At 48.0% G+C, this 24,641-nt stretch overlaps 10 protein-coding genes across 10 annotated transcripts; 7 read left to right on the forward strand and 3 right to left on the reverse strand.

Annotated features, from left to right (window-relative positions):
• Positions 1–186: 186 nt before the first annotated feature.
• On the forward strand, positions 187–881 carry COCCADRAFT_110032 (glycoside hydrolase family 5 protein; the record flags this gene model as incomplete). The annotated part of the gene is made up of 2 exons (XM_007719404.1): positions 187–270; positions 327–881. The coding sequence occupies 2 exons, from the start codon at positions 187–189 to the stop codon at positions 879–881; spliced, it is 639 nt and encodes a 212-aa protein (XP_007717594.1).
• A 1,152-nt stretch (positions 882–2,033) lies between these two features.
• On the forward strand, positions 2,034–3,671 carry COCCADRAFT_110036 (uncharacterized protein; the record flags this gene model as incomplete). The annotated part of the gene is made up of 1 exon (XM_007719405.1): positions 2,034–3,671. The coding sequence occupies one exon, from the start codon at positions 2,034–2,036 to the stop codon at positions 3,669–3,671; it is 1,638 nt and encodes a 545-aa protein (XP_007717595.1).
• Positions 3,672–4,830: 1,159 nt separating this feature from the next.
• COCCADRAFT_41329 (uncharacterized protein) lies at positions 4,831–7,312 on the forward strand (the record flags this gene model as incomplete). The annotated part of the gene is made up of 9 exons (XM_007719406.1): positions 4,831–4,838; positions 4,925–4,988; positions 5,044–5,114; positions 5,169–5,529; positions 5,582–5,663; positions 5,714–6,187; positions 6,236–6,539; positions 6,592–6,914; positions 6,963–7,312. The coding sequence occupies 9 exons, from the start codon at positions 4,831–4,833 to the stop codon at positions 7,310–7,312; spliced, it is 2,037 nt and encodes a 678-aa protein (XP_007717596.1).
• A 245-nt stretch (positions 7,313–7,557) lies between these two features.
• Positions 7,558–9,153, reverse strand: COCCADRAFT_110045 (uncharacterized protein; the record flags this gene model as incomplete). The annotated part of the gene is made up of 2 exons (XM_007719407.1): positions 7,558–9,032; positions 9,084–9,153. The coding sequence occupies 2 exons, from the start codon at positions 9,151–9,153 to the stop codon at positions 7,558–7,560; spliced, it is 1,545 nt and encodes a 514-aa protein (XP_007717597.1).
• Positions 9,154–10,075: 922 nt separating this feature from the next.
• On the forward strand, positions 10,076–10,900 carry COCCADRAFT_41331 (uncharacterized protein; the record flags this gene model as incomplete). Its single annotated transcript, XM_007719408.1, has 1 exon — positions 10,076–10,900. The coding sequence occupies one exon, from the start codon at positions 10,076–10,078 to the stop codon at positions 10,898–10,900; it is 825 nt and encodes a 274-aa protein (XP_007717598.1).
• A 646-nt stretch (positions 10,901–11,546) lies between these two features.
• COCCADRAFT_30575 (uncharacterized protein) lies at positions 11,547–12,665 on the forward strand (the record flags this gene model as incomplete). The annotated part of the gene is made up of 4 exons (XM_007719409.1): positions 11,547–11,624; positions 11,705–12,309; positions 12,359–12,512; positions 12,573–12,665. 4 exons carry the CDS (start codon positions 11,547–11,549, stop codon positions 12,663–12,665), a joined length of 930 nt encoding a protein of 309 aa, XP_007717599.1.
• A 2,634-nt stretch (positions 12,666–15,299) lies between these two features.
• COCCADRAFT_41333 (uncharacterized protein) lies at positions 15,300–16,732 on the forward strand (the record flags this gene model as incomplete). Its single annotated transcript, XM_007719410.1, has 6 exons — positions 15,300–15,409; positions 15,465–15,689; positions 15,749–15,866; positions 16,024–16,147; positions 16,198–16,359; positions 16,419–16,732. The coding sequence occupies 6 exons, from the start codon at positions 15,300–15,302 to the stop codon at positions 16,730–16,732; spliced, it is 1,053 nt and encodes a 350-aa protein (XP_007717600.1).
• Positions 16,733–17,390: 658 nt separating this feature from the next.
• COCCADRAFT_75581 (uncharacterized protein) lies at positions 17,391–18,673 on the reverse strand (the record flags this gene model as incomplete). Its single annotated transcript, XM_007719411.1, has 2 exons — positions 17,391–18,409; positions 18,505–18,673. Coding segments are annotated over 2 exons (1,188 nt in total), but the record flags the coding sequence as incomplete, so codon positions are not given.
• Positions 18,674–19,392: 719 nt separating this feature from the next.
• COCCADRAFT_30578 (uncharacterized protein) lies at positions 19,393–21,274 on the reverse strand (the record flags this gene model as incomplete). Its single annotated transcript, XM_007719412.1, has 3 exons — positions 19,393–19,619; positions 19,954–20,821; positions 20,906–21,274. The coding sequence occupies 3 exons, from the start codon at positions 21,272–21,274 to the stop codon at positions 19,393–19,395; spliced, it is 1,464 nt and encodes a 487-aa protein (XP_007717602.1).
• Positions 21,275–22,223: 949 nt separating this feature from the next.
• On the forward strand, positions 22,224–24,373 carry COCCADRAFT_30579 (uncharacterized protein; the record flags this gene model as incomplete). The annotated part of the gene is made up of 2 exons (XM_007719413.1): positions 22,224–24,305; positions 24,362–24,373. The coding sequence occupies 2 exons, from the start codon at positions 22,224–22,226 to the stop codon at positions 24,371–24,373; spliced, it is 2,094 nt and encodes a 697-aa protein (XP_007717603.1).
• Between the last annotated feature and the right edge of the window lie 268 nt (positions 24,374–24,641).

Raw genomic sequence — 24,641 nt, forward strand, 5'->3', positions numbered from 1 at the left:
AGACTACCGTGATTTTATGTGATATTCTTCAATCTGCAAAACGGGCTAATCTTATCTTACATACTGTGGTAGGAAGTCGAAAAATAGTAATGTCAAGATTATTAAGCACAACAATAAAAGAGAGTGATTCACATCCCTTGCTAATCAGCGCTGCAGCTTCTTAATAATCACCTTAGACATGTCTTTATGTACAACAGGATAAGAAATCGAGGGAAGAGAGCTGAGTCCATCTTTGCTTATGAAGCCCAGAACGAGCCTATGCATGAAAACGTATGTTTTGTGTAACATACAAATTCCATCTATATCATAGCTAGCATGTATCGGAGGAAAGCCCAGATACACTTACTGCATGGCAGTGCACTATAGCTCAGGCTATCAAGGACAACATGAATGATAACCCCGACATGCTTGTTACTACTGGCGGCGCTTCATATCTTGCTACTTCTGTCCAAGCTCCATACTTCTCCTGCGACGAAATTGATGTTATTGGGATTCACGCTTATGGGGTGGGAGACTTAGATACTTCGAGCCTCCAATCATACGTCACACAAGCTCAAAACGCTGACAAGAAGCTTATTATGCAAGAATGGAGTGCATGCTACCTTGATGCTTCTAACAACGCGTGTAACGGTGGTTCCCCACTCGATTCTGGCATGCGCGACAACAACATCTTCACTTGGGCCTCACAGTTTGACGCTGCTGGCATTCCGTGGTTCTACTGGCAGATCATTTTCAACGCCGATCCTCATCAAGACTGGGATTATGCGGTCGGTATCAATGACGTAAACTGGCCTGCCCTCCAGAGCGCTTCCATAGCTACTGGGAACGCTACCTCTGCTTTTGACTTCAGAATGGACTTTAGTTTATATTGTGGTGAATGAACCAAGGGGTATGCGGGTATGAGGTTCCAATGCTATTCAGACATGGACATAATATAAGGTACAAAGAGGAGGGTGAAAGAAGAACTATACATACTATTACCAACTTACAAGTCTTAAAACTCTTTAAACTTGAAATACACACTCATTTTTATGAATTAAGCAGCTGAGCATATAGATGTGATGAACGCTCTAAATCTTTTGTACGTTCAAAGTCAAGTTTCTGCATATACCCAACTTTGGAGAGAGATGATGAATTGCCAAGCGTGAATGTAGAATTTAAAATACGGCAGAGCCGTTCATACGTTCGCGTCCCTTGATGATGTCCTTCTGCTTCAGTGGCCAAGACAATGCATTGATCACCCTTTTAGCACGGCTGTTGTTGGCACTCTCTCACTGTATGTATTCGTACTTGTACGGAAAGAGTGGTCTGTTAGGAGTACCAGAGGAAATATGTCTAAAGGTGAAGCTCTAGTCAAGAGTATTCTGATAGAGCTAGCGTACCGCGAGGATTTATGCGCTCTCGCGATTCTGTCGCCGTACGGACTAAGGACGAGGCTAGCCTTGATGGCTTTTGTCCGTACTGGATTGCAAAAGAATATTGTCTTCAACTACTGCTTTGATCTCTATAAGGGGTAGCCTCAAGTCAACAATGCAATAAATGCCCACTTCTCGTGCGCCTTCGTAAACGGTTCATGACAATACTGTGGCTGGCGCTTTTCCGTTCCGGGTTCTAGACCCCTAGCCGACGCCAGCCACATCAACGCCACATCACACGATACTGTTCTCATGGAAAACCTTTGTTACTGTGAATGTCTTATCAATGATACAATCGTTTTCACAATAATTTCAAACTCATAATTGAGAATTCATGTGCATGCTGCGCAGTCATGGCTTTGACAGCAGATCGACGCATGCCGGTGTGGTCAACAGCGGACCCACAGAGGACGTTCCAAGATCAATGCACGTGGCGCCACTCCCAGCCCTAATCAGACATGCCAATGACGCCTCAGGAGTGTACCGAGATAAATGATCCCTGAATTTTGGAACAACGAGTAAGTACACACTTACCAGGTACAAAAGCGAAGAGCTGTCCACGTTCGTTCTTCTGTTGTAAAATTTCCTACGTTGATTCACCAGCAAAGTTGCCCAAACATGCCTTCGTCGTTACCATCATCCTCCTCTTCCTCTTCCTCCCATGAGGACCTAGATAGTGGCATCAATGCTGCGAAACTAGAGGCAGCCAACCGCTATATCCGTTGGAACCTATTATTTCTCTTGACGATCTTCATCTTTCTTCTTTTCCCCTTATGGATGCCGTTTGTTCCCTACGTCAATCAAGCAACCAACCTCGTCATAGTAATCATAATTGGTCTTTTCCAAATCATCTGGCTGATAGCCACTATCTGCGCCATTCGACGAACATTGGCCATCAATAATCGAAACAAACTCAAGAATAAAAAAGCTGAAGATGTCGAATCAGCTAATGCCATGGCCAAAAATACCTCAGCAATCCGTCACATAGTCGCTATGACCTTGTACAAGGAGCCTATGAGCGTACTTCAAACTACCTTGGACTCTCTTGTGCTGCAAAACAATGCCAAATCCCAGCTCTCTGTCATCATCGGCATGGAATGCCGCACACCTGATAAGGAAGCCAAATACAGCGAGATCTACGCAAAGTACGAGGGTAAATTCCTCCGTCTCATCGTCACCTTCCACCCCTCGGGCATTCCTGGCGAGATCAGCGGCAAGTGCTCTAACATGAATTACGCCTGTCGCCAAGGTTTGCACATTCTCCGTCAAGATGTCGAATACAACTATGACAAATACGAACATATCTTTACCAACTGCGACTGCGACTCCGTTTTCGATCCGGAGTACATGCTGGAGTTAGAAACCCAGTACTACAAGCTGGATCCCGTCGACCGTCATTCGTCCATTTGGCAATCCATTATCATCTATAAGCGCGAATCCATGCCTTTTTTCGTCGACATTACCGGTGTTCTGCGTACCTTTTTCTTCATGGGTGTTTTGATTCCATGGAACATCAATCCAATGTCCCATTACTCTCTCAGCGTCAAGTTGTTAGAAGAGGGCGCCTTTACTCACCCATCTTATCAGATGGAAAATATTATTGCCTTAATCCGCTACACCATCATGACACAACGAGAAATTCGCATCCGGCCATTGAACCTCATTTCAATCAACGGTCCGACTTCCGGCGCCAACTATGGAGATGAAATCCGCGAATGGGCCCTCCAAATTCGCCGATGGACCATCGGGGCTGGTGAGGTATTCCACTACTTCATTGTCAAGACATACCGAATTCCCGGGCTTTATCTGTGCATCAGCTGGGCTACTCGCTTCTTCATCTACTATGGCCTCATTCTCTGCGCCAGTGCCATGTTCTCTGTGGCTTCCCCCATCATCGTTCAGCTCGTCAATCCAGTTGCTGCCCAACATGATCGACTGGTCATCAGCGACTCGCTCTTTTCAAAAATCTGCTTGATCTTCTTGGGAACACAGTATCTGTTTCTACTAATTGCAACTGTCCTCGTTCGTTGGAATCTACCTGTGCCCGGCGGTAGTGACAATCACTATAACAAGGGTCTTCGGGGAATAACAAAGGGTTTGTTACATTGGATGTTGATGTTGCCAACTGTACTGGCCTACAGTTTCATAGAACTCTATTCATTCTTCGAATTAGCCTTCCGAGGGAAGGATGTTTGCAAACATGATGCTGCTAGTAAGAGCAATCTAGTCATCATGAAAGGCGGTGGAGATGCTTAAGAGCCATATGTGTGTAGGTAATATAAGAACACCAAATAGAAACTAGAATAGACGGAGGCGACTTCCTAACAATAATAATACTGAACGATGTGGTTCATAGTGCTTCAGCCACCTCCACGCGCGACTCTATCTTTGCACCAAAATTGCGTTGCACCACCATAACTTCCCAATCAGTCAGAATAGAGTATCATTCTTCCGAGAAGTCATTATCTTCTATATTGTCTAATTCTACTTTGCGGGCGCGAGGGTAATGTCCCACTTGGCTCTAACGCCTGTAGCACCGTTCACTGCGCACTCTCTTCGCAGGCATTATGCCGTCCTTCCAGTAACCAAATTTTGCCCTATCAACCTAATCACCTACCGGGACAACTCTCCAGGAAACCTCTTCCTGTATGTAGCGCTACCTGAAAGTTTTGTTTCGCGTTACTTCCATCGTAGCCTCAATGCGATGAGTTGTCTCTCATCCCAACCCCATTTCGTAGGCTATTTACTAGACTTTTCTACTGAGCTACTACGCACACCAATTGATAGAGCGTGTAGGAGGCCTTTTTTGATTGCATACGATCTCGAACAAGCGTAGCCCATGCTTCCATTTCGCGCGTTGCACAGCGTTGGCAGGTCACAGGTGCTCTCTTGCGCTAATAGAGTCGGCGTACACAACACGACGTTAAGCAAGACTAGCGTTGAGTCGAACTGATTCTGTTGCGGTTGATGGGATGTTAGGCTAGGCTTACGTCCGCATTTTATCAGCATTACTGTACCATCCTACGGGCTGTCCATTAGCCAGGCAAACCTGGGAATTGCAAAGATCTGTTTGAGTCGACCGTTCAGGCATTCTATCGGAATGCCCGATTCGTATAGCCCCGCGCATTACTCGACCACGTTAATATTGAGGCTTTCCAGGACCGTGGCGCAAGTTGCTATGACATTGAAGCCGGATGTCGTGGCAAAGAGGGATCGATGCGCTTTTTTCTTGGACCTACTGCTGTATATCATTCTTCTAAACATGTGAATATTGCTTCGTGAAAGATGCTTATGAGCGGAGTAGCTCAGAGATCACATGAGCGTCCATGCAGAATCAACCGAGGTTAAAGTCCATTTCTCTCAAACCCTTCAAACAGTGATCTGATACCCGCTTACACGTCACATCCCTCGGACGATGACCGAGCCTGCTTAACTTCTTTCGAACACGACATCATGGAAGCTCAAGAAGCGAATCGGTCACGTGTCACGGTGCCAATGTCGAGCCCTAGTGACAAACGTAGCCCGGTCACAAAAAAGAGCGCTTTCTCATGTGACATCTGTCGCAAGCGGAAGGTTTGCAATCATCCATGATGTTTGTCGGTTTCACATTAACTGATGTTAAGATTAGGTGAAATGTGATGGTGGGCATCCCGTTTGTAACCGGTGTAGGGCCCGTGGCGACGTGTGTATTTACAAGCTGTAAGACAAACAAGAAGCCTCGATTGTGCCGACTTCTAGATTGATGCATCGTAGTTCTCCTAGTTTGTCATACACACAGCGGTTAGAGCAAAGAGTTGCAGAACTCGAGGCTGCGCTTGCTGGTCTCAAAGCGGCGTCAAGCGACTCTCCGCTCGATCATGCCTCGGAAATACCATCTCGAACGTCAGATGTCCTTCCACACACTGGATTAGCAAGAGCTACTGAGTCACTGAGGGTTGAAGGAGACGCAGGAGTGTCGTTCCCTGAGTCCACGAGTCTTTTCCGGCTTCCTGGTAGTATCTGGACACGCCATATAGGTCAGGACCAAGCAGACCAAGAGATGGATGTTAAGAAGCAGGGTCTGATCAACAACGCATGGCGCGAGAGAGTATTCGAGAAGCTTGCAGATACGCCCGTTCGTTGTCCGTAGATCTTGCTAGATACAAGAGCTGAGTAAAGTTGTATAGGAGCCCTATCGATCTCTCATAGATTCTCATTTCTGCTGGATTCAGCCACTCTTCAATTTTATCTACCGGCCTGCCTTCACACGTAAGAAGTTTCTTCGATGCATGGTGTCCCCCGTTGACTATTTTCCATAGGCGATATGAAGACTGGTGGTCCTTACTTCTCACAGGCACTACTCAATGCCGTGCTCTCGCATTCAGTCCGATGGTGTCGTGGCGAGCCAGGCATGGAGCAATTACTCGCCCCTTTCGACGGTGGAGCGGCTTTCTCCAGATGGGCGGTTGAAGATCTTTTCAGAGATATCCAACATGGGAATAGCAAAATCCCTACCGTTCAGGCACTTCTACTACTGAGCGCTCAGCAATGCGGTTGTGGCAACCGCACTCAAGCGTGGCTGTATAGTGGCATGGCATTCCGACTGATCGATGATATAGGTATCTGCGTCGACGGTAAGCGATACGCGGATGTTGGACATTTTTCCACTGAGGATATTGAAGTGCGCAATCGCTTGTTCTGGAGCTGTTACTTCTGGGACAAGCTCATATCCCTGTACTTTGGCCGAGCTCCCATGATCCAAAACTCTGAGATCAGTCCACCACGAGTGCTAAGTACGACATGGTCTCTGCTCATATGATTTTGGTCCTGACTATCGACAGTGGATGATACAGCCGAAATTGAACCTTGGACTCCGCATGGGCTCCCTACTGCCAACTATCGACCAAGACAGGCGCATTCGATCTCATGTTTCATCCAGATGTGTAGTCTGGCAGAAATTTTGAACCAGATCCTGATACACTTGTACAATCCTTCCCACGAGCTGTCACCCACTAATGCATACCAATGTGCAATTTCGGAAGGCTCTAAACTGCAAGATTGGTGGCGAGATCTTCCCGAACATCTAAAGATTAATCTTGCGGAGATGCAGTTGGATTGTCCGCCGAGTCATATCGTTACCCTCAAGTGAGTGCGACTTGGTTTTCGTCCACGGGCATAAAGCACTAATCTGTTATAGCTGTCTCTATCATACGATAAACATTTTACTGAATCGCGCGAAACTCAAATTAAGCAGGGAGTCCGGCTTGGCAAGCGCCATGGCTGATCGTAACCCTTTGATTCATTGCGTGTCATCTGCAACATCAATCATTGCATTGTTTGATTTGTACAAGCACGCTTTTGGCGAAGGTCATGTTATTCTCAGCCTGGCGTACAGTGTTTATACCGCAGCTTCAATCTTTCTGTTAGAACTGCAAGCAATCGGCCACAACGCACCGAATACGCTGGAAAGACTCAACTTCTGCATAGGTGCCTTGGAGCGCCTGAGGCATACAAACCCAGGCTAGTAAGATTACTCAGATCAACAATGTCTACTAACTATTTTGCCAGTCATTACTACAGCCCTGAGCAACATATCGAAGGAACTCGAAGTACTTGGAATTCAAACAGCATCCTTGGAACCATCTGGCCCAACCGTCGACACGACGGAACCCATCGCGAATAATCCTCTACTGCCTCTACCCATGGATATATACTATCCTTCTGCGTCTGCAAACAACATGCCTGGAAGCGTTGAACAGAACGATGAGCCCATCCTATTGGATCTTTCGTACCTCAATGGACAGATAGAGGGAGCTGGAAGTTATAATCTGCTGGACATGTCCCAGGAGATGTATGGGGCTTTTCTCCAGATTGAGCCTCTTAGCGTCACGATGAACCCAGAATCCGAAATTTATTGACCTTTGATGTGAAAAGGCATTTAGGGGTTATACGCCCTAACCACATTCATGTTGTTTCGCATTCCTTGCTTGGCTGTGAAATAGCTTGTCCTCAAATCACTCACTCGCCACATTGAGAAAGACATCCTACAATAGATATCACTTCGGCATCGCCTTCTTGGATGCTCCCAAGAGGCAGAGGCACGATATGGTGCACAAGATGATAGCAAAGAAGATATGATACACGATTCATTGAAGGAGACATATCAAGCTTTGATCTCCTGGTGCTCAACCGAAACCTTCTCGTCACCCTTTCCCTCACACATGCTGTCCTCTAGGTATCCAAGCTTGGCTGCCCCGGACTTGTACCAAGGCTTTTCAAATAGCTCATGCATGCGCTCCAGTGGCACACCCTTGGTCTCTGGCGCCCACAACCTCAAAACAACGAGACCGATTGCGCAAACCAAAGCCCAGAAGGTATACGCTCCCCATTTGTTCAAGGCAGCCAACATGACTGGGGTCACTCGTACGACAGCGAACTGCCAGAACCAGTGCAGTCCCATTGTTGTCGCATATCCGAAACTACGTACCTTTGTCGGGAAGATCTCAGAGCAATAGATGTATGGAATTGTGCAGAGACCGAGCGACCATCCGATGGCATAGATGAATACGCAGGCGATAGCGGCGTCAGAAGCATGCTGGTTTCCTTGGCCAATGGCTCCAAAATAGATGGCCATATAAATGTGTGTTGCGCCTTGTAAAATGAGTCCCGTGGTGAAACAGCGTCTTCGGCCAAGCTTGTCAATCAAGCCCCAAGCAAAGATCATTGTGATGACCAGCTTAACTATGCCATAAGCGCCGGAGGTGATTAGAGACGTCTGAGGTCCTTTGACACCGGCGTACTGGAAGATGTCGCTGATATAATAGGTGATACCATTTCCTCCAGTCCATTGTGCAATGGTATGCATTGCAACGGCCAGGAAATACCGACTACGCAGATTTGGATCAGCCAAACACTCTTTAGCTGTCTCTAGCAAAGATAGGCTCTTCATCTCTACGAGCGCATTGGCCTCGATTTGGACTCTTTCGTATTCCGCAATCAACTCTGCACTATCCCCGGACAAGCCGCGAAATCGAGCTAGAGCAGCGAGGCACTCCTCATTGGCACCTCTAGTGGCAAGCCAGCGGGGGCTTTCGGGAATGAGGAACGAGCTGAAGAAGGCAAAACCCATCGGAACAAGTGGAATTGCCTGGACGATCTGCCATTGCGACCTGGAAGTACTCATTGTTTTGCTCACACCGTAGTTGATGAAGAATCCCAAGGCCAGGAAACTCAACAGTACAACCATGTACATACTGACAATCATTCCTCGAACGCTTGTAGGTGCGATCTCCGACAGGAAAAGTGGTGCGATGACAGTGAGACCGCCTGCGCCGAGTCCTCCCCATATCCTGGCAAACAGCAACAATTCGAAGATACCAGAGGAGAAAACCTGCATCAAGATCCCGCTGGCCCAAATCACAATCGCGATGCGGTAAGACCACAATCGCCCAATCTTGTCGTTCAGAAAGTATGCGATCAGAGCACCTACGGCGGCACCCAAGACTCCCAAAGAGCTAATGTTTGCGGTGCGGTTGGCCAGCCCGGTCGCGTTGTTGGTCCAGGCCGCCTTGTTCAAGTTGTAGTCATTCTTGAAAGCAGGTAAAGTTATGCTAGCGCTGAAACCACCCTCGTCGTAGCCTACAGCTCATATTTCAGCGGCGTCATTCGGATCCCATTTTTGGAAGCTACCTTTTGGAATACCACCACAAGCCAGTACAACTACTGCCAGAATATAGAATGGAGGAGGTAGCTTGCCCATGGCTCCTCTGATAAAAATCTTCATGTAGGATCTCAACGCGTGCAAGGATGGAAGACTGGGGTTTGAAGCAGACCGTTGTGGAAGTACTAAGGCTTTATATGTGGAGTGCTACCTCATATTCCCAGTTTTCGTATATTCTGGGGTATGGGGAACTGTGAAGAAGGAATGGTTGAGAAACTTCGCAACATGCGATGGCATAGCCCCTGTTACGCCACATGCAGGGTAATTCGGTCATCTTCCGATGGTGGAGTGCTAGCTCGGTCAACTTCCGAGCTCCCGAAAACGGCAAAAGTGTGTTCGGCGATCATCCGAGTGGCCGGTCCAAACATTCAACACAGCATACTTAGCAGATTTGCGTATTAGTTTTCCTGTACCATATTGTTCGAACAGGACTCGACTCCCGAGCGGGCTTTGAACGCGTGCAATACCCGTAATTTTGATACAAAACTGGGGCACGCTATCTCATCCTTCCAAGCTTTGACTTAGCCCTTTTCGCAAGCGGATTGCCTTTTCTAGGAACCATACAAGATGATCTCTGTCAATTGCACTGCTAAATTCCTTCATTACCGCTGCATTTTCTCGTTGAGTTCGCTACTCATGGCGGGGAAATCGAGATCATTGAGGTTGCGACCTCGGACCCTAGATCCCAAGAGGATCGTATTTAAGTCCCAGTTCCGACGACACAGGTAAGTAGGTTCTCAGTCCAGCAGTCATTCAGTCACACAAGATGGCTTTCCCAAACATCAAGCTTGTTTCGTTCTTGTTATCTTTCATCCAGATCTTTGTTGCAGATGCCCAGCCCCATCTACGACCAGTTGCTCGGTCAGCTAAGTTGGCCTCTAGTATTGCAAACAAGCCCATTGTCTGCAATGAGAATGCAACAATTGCGAAGCGCATGCCAGCGCATAGCTGGGACACCCATATGCATGTAACGGATCCAAGTTACCCTGAGGCGGCAGATGCCGAGTATACTCCCGGCTTGCACAATCTTTCCAGCGCCCTGTCATTCGAATCGACGGTCGGTATGAGAAGTATTGTCATCGTCCAGCCCTCGATATACGGAAACGACAATACTCTCCTTATCAATGCTCTCACGAGACTCGGAACGCGGCACGGTCGCGGCGTCGTAGGCTTCGATGCCAATACAATCTCCTTCAAAACCCTGCAAGAATGGGACAAGCTTGGTGTAAGGGGCGTACGATTGAACATCAAGTCCAACAACATCAAGCTCACCGAAGCCCAACTGCAGGCGCAGGTCAAGCAGTACGCCGAGATAATCAAGCCACTGAACTGGGTCCTTGAACTGTACATTGGCATGGAAGATTTGCCAAAGCTTGAGCCCATTGTTGGAGACCTTGGCGTCACACTTTCCATTGCCCACTTTGGCGCGCCAAATCTCCCGCCTCCTGAAAACAGGACTCTACCCTTCGATCCATATACCCTCGCTGGTTTCCAATCTCTAGTCAACCTTTTGAAAGGCGGTAATACATATCTCAAGTTTTCTGGCGCCTATCGGTTTGATAAGGACCCGGCATATCGCGGTGTTGAGGGCATTGCCCGTGAGTTGCTGAAGTTTGCTGGGGATAGGATTATTTTCGCGTCAGATTGGCCGCATACTAGATTTGAAGGGCTGGATATCAGGCCTTTTGTTGAAAAGGTACTGGATTGGACGGAAGAGACGAAGTTGAAGGAGAAGGTGTTCAGCAGGAATGCTCATGTACTGTGGGATATTCCCCTTCCTAGATAGCAAGTAATTGAATAGACAAATCAATCACCCTTACGTCAGAGCTAGTGCACGGACCGACATCTATCAGAGGGCGAATCGTCCAACGCGAATCTCCCAAGTCAGAAACGTCTGATGCATAGTAATTTGCATAGAATCCGCATGCGGCAGGAGACCTCTCCATCTTGGAGATGACGGGATAGGTCGCAATACTCGCATCTATGACTTGACGATTATTCTTCTTGGAACCACAGTGATTGAATGAAATGACCCACTAAAGCAAGTCTGTGCGCAGCCGAGCGAAGTGCGGGCGAGACCCGCACCTCCAGCTCCTCTCCATCCACAAACCACAAAATCTCGGTCAACGTCCGAGCCAGCACGAGCCACCATCCCCAGTTGCTTACTAGTTACCACAAGCGGATGTCAACACCCGTTTTGCGCGTCTTGGACTTCGGACATGCTCCGAAGTAGCCGGGACAAGTTATGCTCGGCATCGAGGGGGAGTGCTGGCGCTGTGCCTCAGAGACATCTGTACACTGCCCCGAGCTTTGACGCGCAATGTCTGTGAAGGTGCATAGATATACGTGGTGCAACCTGTTAGTTTATCAGGAATGATTCGAGATCGAAACAGTCGAATACGACACCAAGTCTCGTGCAAGAAACTGAAACCATGAACAATGCCCCGCACTCAGTTGTCATCAGCATAATAGCAGGTGGCCTGGCTGGCGCATCAGAAACCTTTGTTACAGTTAGTTGCGCCTCCTCTGTGTGTGGCGCACGTTACAATTCTCGCCTTCAATACCAGATAAAAGCTGACCCTATCAACAGTACCCAGCCGAGTTTGTCAAAACCCGCCGCCAACTCGATCCTTCCTCATCCAGCCGAAAGTCCGCATCATCCTTCACCATCCTCAGATCCACATTCCAAGATTCTGGCATTAGAGGCGTATATACCGGATGTCAAACTCTTGCTATAAGCAACGCGCTCAAGAGCGGAGTTCGCTTCTTCTCCTTTGAGACCGTGAAAAGAAACTTGACTCCCTACTTCTCCTCTCCAACCATGAGTGACGCGTCTGCGGTACGAAATCCTTGGCTCAACCTCACCTCAGGGCTATGCGCTGGAGCTACAGAGAGCATCCTCGTTGTTACACCGGGTGAGGCGCTGAAGACAAGAGTCATACACGATGCTGCATCAGGAGGCCATTTGGGACGGCTTTCTATGCCGCAGCTAGTCGCGCATACAGTGCGACAAGACGGAGTGCTTTCCTTATGGAGGGGTCTCACGCCAGTACTGTGTAAGCAGGGTACAAACAGCGCTGTGCGGTTCACGACGTTCGGCGCACTCAAAGATAAGTTGGAAGAAGCGTTGCCAGAAAAGATGGGTGGCGCGACAACGACTATAATCGCAGGAGCTGGCAGTGGCATCATGACAGTGTAAGTGTTTGGCATCTGCTATTATCGTGTGAAGCCTGATGATGTATAGATATGCATCGATGCCGTTCGATAACATCAAAACTAGAATGCAGAGTATTGGAAGCCACAGAGGTAGTATGATTTCGGTTGCAACGAACATGTTGATAAAGGAAGGCTTGTTTGTATTTTGGAAAGCAACCACGCCGCGGCTGGTGAGACTCACGGTAAGCACTTGTACCTGTCTTTTTTCCCTTGACAAGGAATTGGCTAATAGTGTGCAACAGCTATCAAGTAGTATCACGTTCATGGTGTATGATTACACTCTGAACCTCTTTGACATCCTTTCTTCGAAACAGAATAGAATAGATGCAATCTGAATAACCTCCAGGCGTAACGATGCTCTCTACTAGAGAAGACATTCTAGTCTCACTATTTATCTTCGATAACTAGCACGCGTAATTGATTGCTTAATCATACTAATAGTGCCAAGACCTGTCTTCTCGCATGAGTCTAGATTGACCAAATCGAGCAGAGACTTCAGTACTAATGGCACTAGTCCAAGGGTCGATCCTATATGAACAGAGTAGAGATAACAATCAACAGATCTTTATCACATAGAGGCAGTTCATCTAATACCTCAGCTCTTGTTACAAGAAAAGATCATATGTAATGCTAAACCGAATAACAAAAAAGCAGATAAACTCTAATCCGGTACGTAGGTAGATATTCACAGTGCACTGTGTACACCGAACTTCAGGCCTAGCCTATAGGAGATGGGGTGGCCAGATCGCTTGCTAGGAAGTTCAAACCTTCTTTTTACCTTTCTTTACTTCCTATTGATTTTTCCAATCCTTATAACCTCTACTGATCGTTAGAAGGACGACCACCAGCAATATCGAAGCCGAAAGGGATAGACCAAATCTTGCGCCCATTATTCGCATACACTTGTCCATCATTTGGAGGCAACACAAGTAGCTATCGGCATCAATAATAAAGGGGTTGGAAATAGTGGAATAATCGTAGGGGATGCAAGATTGCGTATCCGAAAAGTCATAATCCTGAACGGACTAGTCCTAGTTCTGGTGACTAACTAACAAGACCTCTACACCTGGCTAGTCTTGTCGTCAGCGGAGGGCGGCATGCCACACCCGCAGTAGAAGCTGGCGTTGTGGCGCTTCCCTGCTTCATACACGGGGAAGACGAAAGCGCAGCCACCTAGCGTGTGGCTTGGGTGGCAACGGCACTGACTGATGTGTTGCCAATCACAAACTGTTGCCAGTCAGTCAACACATTGTCCTTGGTCAGCGCACCCGTTGCCTTCACAGCAGTGGACTAGGCGATACCTAAAGCCCGGATCAGGGTACCGATAGCCTTTTAGAGGTAGCCAGCGCCATTAAAATGGTCACTGTAGCCATAGCGGGTAAACCTAGGTAGCACGACGGCTTGGGCGTCCTCAGCGTTATCGATTGTGTCAATAACAATGAGACCTCTGCCTTCGTCGATGGCCCATCATGATGCTTCACAGTTCTGCTTGACAAAAAAGGGTTAATCTAGCTGATCAAGAAGTGGTGAAATAAGTCTGGGCAAGACGTTGGGAAGGTCTCCGCCATGTGTTTTATAACCCTGAATGCTTGGCCTTAGGAATAGTTGATGTCCTTGAACTAAGTCAAGAAGTTCGTCTTAGAACTAATGGTAGATTGAGCCGCATTGTCCTAGCTAGCAAGAATCAAGGCGGATCCTACACCGAACCAGTGTATGCATAGTTCCCTCCCACGAAAAGGCTGAGTGGAAGAAATGATGTTAGTTTAAATCCACATACTGGTAGTTTTCGCTTTAGGGGAGTGCGAATTTCTCGCTCTCACATAGCCTCAATTTGCTGGCTTCTCATGGATGGATCGAATATTGGCATCCTGACATGGCATTATCAACGCAACATACTCGAATATCGAATGCCAAGGTCTCTACAAGTTCGACTTCCAGCTACGAAACGACTCAGGTCGGAGAACTATCCCTATAGAAAACTCGCATGCAGGCCACTAATCTGGATAGGGTAATCACAGTCAACTGTTAGCTACCATGTTATTATCTCACAATGCAGAAGTAGGGCCACCATCTAAGGCCCTCCTCGCATCGCCCCGCGGTGCCCCCTGGTACGACGTCGCGACTTGTGACCACGAGTCAGCTATCTAACCACACATAAGAAGAAGAGACTGTTCGGCCGCATCCACCAGCATCGCTCTTGGGCGAGTCATAACGGAGGCTGCATGATCATGGAGCTGAAAAGAATAGGGCGCCACGCTCGCCACACAGATGAGCTCAGACCCGTCTACGCGTGAGCCACGTTAGCGCCTCGTGCCTCGACATCGAATCAAGCTTTAGTGTGCGGGTTGATGACAAGGTGCCACAGGGGAGGCCGCGGGGATGTGGGGTAAGGGGGGAGCAGCCACTCGACGCCTCCACGAATTAAACTGGCGAGGAGACATTCGCGAATGCATTGTGCTTTATCCCTGACTGAATCGCCATTGCTTAGCTAACTAATTCGGCTGGTACACGGATCTAACTAGTACCGTGGGCTGGCGCGCTCAGGCTAATTGGACCCCGGAGCAACCCCGAACTCTCTTGCCGCTCCCCACACTTTCTACAGAGACCACTGCGACAAAAGGGGCTTTGATTCCCGGCCTCGGGTATAATTCTAGCGTGCTTATTGGCCTGACGTTGTGCTTCCATGTGCTAGTGCTGAGGTACGGCACATGTGTGGGGCACATGAGAAACATAGTTTGCAACGAACTCCTACCCGTAGTCGACCGAACGAGTCACGAATCGCTGCCTTCATACACGGAGAAGCGACGCGGCATCATCTTAAGGACAGCATGGTATTGGAGACATTATGATATTAAAGACGGGAGGGTGTCTTCTCACGCTGACATTAAGTGTCAAGACATTCACTCGTCGTCTCCGACACGAAGCTGTCACCGTGCGAATTCCGCAAACGTTGGTACAACCTCGAGGCAATGGCTCTCAAACCCGGCGATCCTGGATACATGGACGAAGATGCCAGCCCTATGCTCTACGCCATTACATTTTCCTGTCTCGGATTTGCGCTCCTAATAGTCATCCTCCGGTAAGAAATCACTCATTGTTTGCCTTTTGCGAATCTCTGGCTGACTTTGACCCAGACTCTTTAGCCGCTTGTATCTTTTGAAGACTACGCGCTTGAACTTGGCGGAATGGCTTGTCGTTGTATCATCCTTCGTGGCTATTGCGTCATGCGTGTTGATCCATTTTCAAATCGAGACGGGTATGGGTAAGCATATCGAGTACTCGCGCGCACGACCAAAGATGTTGCAAGCGAGCATGAAGGTTGGATTAGCACAAAACTCTGTGTATCAGGCACTTGTTGGGTAACTCTAAATATATCCACCAATTGCCTGAGAGATCTGTTGCTGACCAGTGAACATAGCTTGATTAAAGCCAGCATGCTTGCTCAACTACACCTACTTGCCGCGCCTGGAATGCAAAAAAAGATCGTGTTTTGGACTGGCTGTTTAGTTTCTATCTTTACAATCTTCACTACCTTTGTAAGTACCATGTCTACCTTGGGTCAAAAGTGGCCATTTATTGAAACTTTATAGGCTGCAATCTTCCAGTGTATACCAATGAGCGCTGCTTGGAATCTTGACACATTTCCACGTGAGTACGACCCCTGACATGCTAATGCATGCTGACGTGATTTAGGGTTGCTGGAATATGATGGCCATGAACTTCTTTACATCAACAGTCAACACACTCCTTGACTTTGTTATCTTCTTTCTACCTCTACCAACCCTCCTCAACCTCAAGATGGAGCGGAAGAAAAAAGGTTGGCAATTCTAGACTCAATCTGCTCCACGTCTGCTGATCGTAGAATAGTTTCTTTACTCTTTACCTACTGCGCAGGATCTCTTGCCATCGCATGTTCCATCATTCGATTGCGTAATATGATATACTTTCGAGGAGTCGGAGATTTCACCTACCAAGCTTGTATGGTGCCAGTGTGGGGTGCTATCGAGTGCAATGCTGGAATAGTTTGTGGTATGTTTGATGGACATCTCTTTGAAGTCTCATGCAATAAAATGCTAATTAAACTGTAGGATCCTTTCCATATATTATGCCACTAATCAAGCGTATGAGCGGCAGCATCATTGAGAGCATGAGTATGTCGCGTGCCAATCCAACCTCAGATCAACAGCCACAGGGGCAGAACTCAAATCAATTGAGCTGGCCACTGCAATCAAAACGCCAATCCCGATGGCACCAGATGGACTCAGAATCTATCGAGGCAATCACGGAAAATAATGGATGGAAGGAATTGGATGATATCAAGAAGAGTCCGCATATCGTTGAGCATTCTGTACCTATTGAGCATAGTCCACGTGTGCCAACCCTACCGCATGATACTGTGTAATGTAATCGGTTAATCTCATAGATACTGGCCATAGACACACCCCTGTATTTGGACCTAAGGTGGAGCTTCCTAAGAGTCTTTTGGCTTGGCCGTCAAATTGTAAACAAATTTCATTCAACCCAGGTTAGATCGATCTCAAAGAAGTGGTGCCGGGAAATTTGGCAAGGATCAGCCTAGATTTGTGATACGAATTATCTTCAATGTTTACGAACATAATGATGCCATGATACGGGAAAAGACCAGAAAGAGAGAGGGAGAGAGAATTGGTCAGTTATCACTTGGTATGAAAAGTTGAATACCCAGCAAGGGATTTTTCGTAGACATGTCATGAATGTCGATTGGCTGAATCTTCATGCCGGAAGATGCATTAGAAAGAACAGTGTCTTCGTGCGTGCGACAATGACCTGATAATATAGGGTTTTACTACTCGCGATTGAAGAACTTTGCAAAGGGCCGAGTTGAAGTTTGCGCTTCCAGGATACTTTGCGACGTACGAAAAATAGTAGACTAGTAAGTCGGATCTTGGTGAATGGCTTAACAGTGTAGAGTTTCTCGACGATCAAGTCATCTATGGTAGACCGATACACCTGCTACTGATATCGAACTAATTTTTACGCTGGTTCTGTTGTGCTATCCTCTCCGCTTCCCTAGCTGCCCTCCTAGCTGCCTTCTCTTCCTTTAGAAGTTGTTGGCATGCTTCCCACTTGTCTACTTCGTGCTCTTTGAGCTGACCACCAGGAAAGAACGTTTCGCGCATACTGAAACCAAGTCCAGGAAACGCTTCCTCCACCGCAAATAGTGTGTGCATTACCTTTGTCCTAGCAATGACCTTCTCATAAGTCAACGGTATACCAAAAGCTGATGGATCCCGACGCGAGCCAGCAACAAAGATGTTTTGGGTTGTTCCGATGCCGCCAACCGCAAGAAGAAACCAGGTATGGTCCTTGATACCAGAAGCGGAAACCAGTAGTAGAATCCAAAGCACTGCGAGGAGCACTACAGTCACGCGGGTAGAAAGTGAAGTGGAAACATCAACATTAGACTGGCCTCCCGCAAGGCTCTCCAGGTCAAGTCCCACAATGTCAGCGTCGCGAATAACAATAGCATGCTGAGCACCATTGCCGCGTGTGAGTATTACAGTCTTTGTTTCTCTGTTGGGGCGACAGGGCCATTTCTCAGTCTTCCATTGACCCAAAGACCCCGACAGAAAGGCCAATAAGATACCTGCCGCGGTGATGAGAAGTATAGACCAGTCTCCCCAGACACCACAGGGAATGGCTGCCACTCCAAGCTGGAATATGGCGGTAGCAAAACCGCTGCCGTATACCATATCGAATTGTGTTTTTCCTGGGCTCGCCTTTTCAGCCTTGTAGAATGACACACACAGACCGGCTTGTGTAGGACGTTGGATATTCGCTGTCTGTCCATTTCCACGCGCCTCAGCGTCTTTTTGTAATTCCTCCCGCTTTTGGTCTAAAATCTCTTCGACCTTTTGGCGTATATCCGGGTGCATCCAGCCCTCGAAATCTCGCATGATGCGTCCTAGCACCCAACTTGTGTTGTCACGCACATACGTTGAATCGCCATTGATGACTTTACAGGCGCAATCGGGGAGCGGCATAAGCTTGTTCTCGCCAACGGCGGAAACGACAGCAGTAACGGCGTAAGCTACCCAGCCTGAATAGAAGATTATATTCATTAGCGGATAGAACGCGAAAACCACCTTGACAAAGCATTTCTCGCCGCGCAAGCTCTGCAAGCGGATAACGTACCGAATGAGAAGGCCACTGGGGTTAATCGCGAACCGGCAAGCTGGGCTACCGCACGCCCCACAATATCACCGCCAAGTATCAGTAGCACCGAAAAGACATCGCCTGGGTTTTTCCATTGTTCAGCAAACTCGCTGGATGCTTTTCCAGGTTCAAATGAGCGACGGAGCAGTTTGAGGATGAGCGGCGGCATATTAGGTGAGAATGGTGCTTGCAAGGCCAATGGTCCAATGAAAGGCAGTACCTATCGAGTACAACCTCTATGGGCGCAAAGTCTTTGTTGCTCGTGGGCGAAATAGTTAATGGAAAGTAAGAGGCGCTGCATCATCAGGGAGAGTCGATTGCAGGACCCTTTAGCGCGGATGTTGGTGGGGTAACGCCGCTGTAAACCGCTGCACGCCTCACTGCTGCCTAGTAGTGCTGACTCGCCTGATGAGAAAAAAATCAGCCGCTCTTTTGCCGTGTGGTGACACGATGGAGTTGTGGTAAGCGCAATTAGCATGCGCTTCCAGTCTCTGCTTCTCCAAGTCTTTCTGCTGCCAAATTCTGCAAACCAATAAACGAGACAAGGGCTTCCGATAGAGAGTACGAGGATCCCTGCAAGGAGTTATTTACATCCAAAAGTTCAGTCAAGTTCAGGATCATACGATAACTTCCTCTAGACTCCCTTCTTATTGAAATCCATCCAAAGACCCAGTAAAAGCCAGTGTCTTTATTTGTTGTTCAATCATCGTGTATTCCGGTAGTTTTCTTCCATTAGCTCCATTTCTGCCTACCCGGGCATTCTCCATGTGGACTTCTTTCTGGTCCGCTTGGTTACTCCATCACGCTCAAATCAGGTAAACCTTCATAGCGCAAGTAAGGCGATACCTCTTGGTGGTGTATCGTCTCCTAACAGGGCCTTGCCCATGATATCCCCGTACTATGTGTAGCTTCGAATATCCATATCACATCCAGATCAACAAATTCTAAACATCTGTAATACCAGTTCAGGATGATACCATTATCCTCCTTCTTTCTTTGCTCGTTCTTTTTCATGAGCCCTGGTTCGTCCTGCCATAGAGTGAGAATGAGGTCCGCCAATAGATAGTTCACGCTCTTCCCAAGTGTTAACCCAGCTACTTAGCTTGTCCTCAAGCTCAAAGTATGACTCGATATGGTAATAGTCCGGCGCGTGTTCACGAACAAGCATTGCACTTATAAACCGAGGCCACTCCCATGTTCCAGCCAAAGAAATCTCGTTGCGAAATCCAATCAGAACAGCAAGTGTCCTAGGTTCAGAGCGTGTGCCCTGTGGTGCATTGGGGTAGCGATTTGCGACATCGCAGAACCGCCACGCCGTTTGGTTGATCGCCCAAGTAGGAAAGCAACACTAAGGTGGACTGACAGTCGTGCTGTTCAAGTGCTCATGGTGACTATCTTCAACTCGCTCTCCTTCAAAAGCATACACACGGAACACTGGCCTGGAGATGCAGAGGTATCCAGCCTCATCCACGCTTCCAGTTGGCATCGATATGCTTCGAGTGTCTAAAACAGACAAGCGCTGCTGGCTCAGGACCTGGTCCAAGGGCTGATTTTGGCTTCGCTCACCAATCTCGGGCGCGAAATCAAGCTCAAGTTCGACCTTCCCATCTACGCTGGTATGCGGAAAATTTGGAATTGTGGATAGTCGTGGATGCGGTGGCAAGTACGGTGCGACGCCCAGCCAGCTCGCCCTACCTCCTGGCCGCTTGAGAATCGCGCGCATTAGCGCGACCGTCGCATCAAGGCGGTCATCCGGCTCGAAAGCGCGCGGGTCAAGAGTCACCCCAAAGAGACCCATGATGCTGAAAATCATGTCCACCGGACGAGATGATGTCCGGAACAACATACTCCGCCAGATGGCGGGTGCGCGTTGGTTGAAGGTAGGCCCGTCCCCATGCGGGAGAGCGTTCTGGAACATAGATATGACAATTTCAGTCCTATGCTCGGGCCAGTAGGGAGGAGTGGATCCAGTTGGGAGGCCAAAGATAGTTGTGCGGAATGGGATAGGATCTTTGCTACCGATGAAGGTTACCTCTGGGAAGATATTGAGTCCCAGCAGCGCGCGAAGGGGAGTTATAGCCGACTCGCCAGGGATAAGCTCATGAATGTCGCCTCGATACAGCCCTACGTACATCCCACGTCCAAGAGTCCATCTATATACTACTTCGACGCAGGGTGGGGCAAGAGCTTCTTGTAGTGTCCACGCGCGGTGGATCCACGCGGTCGGCTCATCGAGGCAGACGAGACGCTGGATGCCACCAGGGAAGATGAAGCATACTGCGCAGCCTTCATATATCTGAAACATATGTTGAAGTTGCTAGTTCTTGTCATTTTTTTCTGTCTGCATAATACACAGGCGATCCAGCCAAATGTACCTAACGTTGTGCAGGAGTGCTGCCGTGCATGCGTGTCTGAGGACTTCTACGCCAACAGGATCGCCATCCTCGGCTCCAGCGATGGAAAACCTTGCGCCAACCAGACTTTCATCGACACTATTTCCTCGCCAGATGTATGAAATAGCAGCGTAAGCAGTTTCTGGGACTGGGAACTCGCAGAACTCATGAACAGTCAAAGAATGATGATAAAGAAACTGATCACAATCTATAAGTCGGAACCGCCCAGGTGTTGCCGAGGAAGCGATACTCAAGATAGGTAGTGGGTGGCGCTGAGTGAGAGGCTTGAGAGAGTTTAGACAAACAGAAAGAATAATTGTGGATCCTCTAGTTTCATGGTCAACTAGAGGCTCCATAGCGGTTATGAATAGCAAGAATCGCACTACGCAAGCACTTTAACGATAGGAATAGAGAGATTTCTGAAGAGCCGCCATGTGCGGGGTACGGTACTCTGGTTTTATGACAAACATGTGACCTTGGGATTTATTAGGCATCTCTTGAACGCAGCTGGCTGGCCACCGTACCAAACCTGATTTGACGCTCTGCACAGCCACCACATGTCGCAACAACGCAGCTCTACACAAACCTCTTGTAAAGATAGAGCCGTAATCAACATTTCTGTCATAACAATGCGAAATGATATCTCTTGCACCTTCTACATGGAATGCTATGATACAGGAGGAGGCATTGTGTTGTTCTTTCAATCCTCGCTGGATATAGGAGATTGTGGCACAACATGACTCCGGAGGTTTCGTGAACTCCTGGTTGTAAATTACTTGTCCATTTATAGGTCTTTGAAAATCAGGGAATTGGAAAAGATCGGGCTTTGGATCGTGTCCAGAAGCAGTATTCAATTTACTGAGCTCATCAACTGACTTGTGCAATCTCTAGATTAGACGTGGCAGTCCGGAATAGACTCGAGCTTGTTGCGGTGAAATCTTTGAATACATACATGTCTTATGTTAGCTCGATGCTGCCTCACTGGATGAAGATTTCGTGGGGTGTAAGATTAGTTTGTTGAAGCCAGTCGCTGAGTATTTCTACGTCATTCAAGTGGTATATATTCATGAAGTAGAAAATATATATCAAGCTGAAAGAGAAAGTCAATAGCGGGGTATAGGAGGGGCTCGATCGCTGAATTGGGTTTCGTAACCTATCAAGGCAACAGGTGGGGACTGCTGATGCGCGGACGCCCAACCAACACAACCCCGCCGATTTTAATCCTTTGCCTATCCACTGCATTCGTTAGGCGTTATAGATCTCGAGGCCGATCAACCCAGTCAAGACCCCTAAAGACGAGGCATTATGTCACATTGTAACGCAAACTATCTTCATTCTCGACTTTTCGCGGATCCAGAATGGTTAGGATACCCGCACGACGGTTATGATCCGGTCTCGCTGCGCCAATATCTGGAAGTCCGACCGAGGAATCAGTCTTCAATGAACATTCTGGCAGCAAGCTATCAGAGTATGCTCACATTCGGCTTGTTAGAGGCAGTGATCGAAGCACCAATAGCAGAAGATATGCTGGTTCACAAGGATCACAGCGGCAAGCTGGTTATGACTACACGTCATCTGGTCGACATTATGCGCAACTGGCTTTCTCGGATCGAACAGACCCCGACACAGCTTTTGGAGCCGTGGTTCAAACGAGCTCGTGAGAATCTGCGCTCAGCCCATTCCCTTGTGGTATCGTTGATAACAATAAATTTCGCGCCATTCGAATTGCTCGGTGATGCAATGCCATCCATGGTGTGTTTCATTGCAATCATCGCCGAGGCATTAGTCAGCGCGCACGCAAGAATGGCATTAGGACTCCGTATGCCTACTGAAGGCTTCTCGTGGTCTATGATCTGGGTACCGCCAATTAGAAAGATATTGCAAGAAGAATTGCATGCAGTTGGATGGTGTTCATACACCACTGAATACCTGATCAGTACTACATCAGTGTCATCTTTGCGATATGTTTGCAACCAGGGTCCGATAGACGATGGCAAGAGCCACTCAGGTTGTACGCCACAGCATTGTGTGGCTTATGATATCGATACTGCGACATACGTCGCGAAGCACCACAGCAGGTGCAAATCCTTAACGAAGACCCCGGAGACACTTTGTGAATTCTTCAGACCGGTACTGGAGCAAGTCCTTAATTGCATTGAAAATGGCCAAATACCCGTCGTCACGCTCAATTCTTCCGGTCTTGAAGTCCACAAATCGACTGACATTCCATATGTTGCGTTATCTCATGTGTGGGCAGATGGTCTTGGGAGCACGTCGGAAAACGGACTTCCTCTATGTCAGCTGCAACAGTTGAGCGCACTTGTATCTACATTGCGTCCAAATGCGGCTTTCTGGATAGATAGTATATGCGTTCCGAAGGCGGAGCTTGCTCGTAAGAAAGCCATTGGTATGATGGCACGCACCTACCAAGACGCCGAAGCTGTTTTGGTGTTGGATAGCAGTCTACAGCTCATGAATTCTACTGAGTCGCTTGGTGCGAAACTGCTCGCAGTCTTGACTTCGGGTTGGATGCGACGACTCTGGACACTGCAGGAAGGTGTACTGGCGAAGCAACTCTACATACAGTTTGCCGACACTCACAAAGCGTTAGGTGACCTGATTCCTCCCATTAGCGATATGTTACTACAACCATACCAGACAGATCTAGCCGCGGAGCTGTTTCGACTGATGAAGCGGTCTGGCTACGGCACCTACACGATTGGTGATGTGGCCCGATCATTACGCTGGAGGGACACAACCCGAGCTACAGATGAAACCTTGGCCATTGCGAGTCTTTTGGGTATCCAAGTCCTTCCTTTTCTTGACTTGCCCGGAGAGAAGCGTATGGCACTACTCTTCAAGGAACTCCATACATTTCCTAAGAACATACTCTTTCTTCTTGGATCCAAATTGGACATTCCGGGGTCTCGCTGGATTCCTGTGTCACTTATGGCGGCTCAAAATGGCAGCAAAAGTGGTATAGAAATAGCTTCGCAAGGAGCTGACGCCACCTATACATCCGAAGGCCTCCAGGCAACATACTACGCACTATCTTTCCCAGAAAGGACTATCAAGACGGGTAAACCTTGGATGATACGAGATAAGAAGTTGAATCGGCTGTATGAAGTAGTTGAATTGCCGAGTACAACTGAAACAACCTACCAGTGCAGCATGGTCTTGACCATGACCTCCATACCTCGTGGGAGTGCTAGCCCGTGCGTGACTGCGCTTGGAAGCAAAAGACCTCCAGAGCCTAGTGCAGATGGCTCGTTCACAGTTCCTTGTGAGTACCAGCGGCGGCTGGTGTTAGTTGATGTTGCAAAAGATGGTCCGGCAATGAAGGGTGTAGAGAGTGTGGTGGATGCAACTGCATCTGGGATGTTACAGGTATGTATTGGATGAGACTAATAGTAGAGGAAGTTTGGCAATGCGATCGTGTGTAGTCGGATACATAATCCGCAATAAGGGAATAGCACGAATTAAAAATCGCTAGTCGAAGAGTCTTGAGCCGCCTCAGATTCCCCCTGGTTACCTTTGGGACCTATTGGACGAAGGTATTGGAATGCATACAGGTTGCGCGCCGATAAAGACTTTGCTGTAATTTATAAGACTGATTTCATTCTAAGTACAGCCACACACCAACTTTTAAGCAGAAATTTTTCATCGAAACTCGTCAATTTTCTATCGGATATAGGGGTAACACGTCGTGAGAAATCGATTAAC

This window comes from Bipolaris zeicola, assembly GCF_000523435.1.
Source record: "Bipolaris zeicola 26-R-13 unplaced genomic scaffold scaffold_306, whole genome shotgun sequence".
In the NCBI taxonomy this organism is placed as follows: domain Eukaryota; kingdom Fungi; phylum Ascomycota; class Dothideomycetes; order Pleosporales; family Pleosporaceae; genus Bipolaris; species Bipolaris zeicola.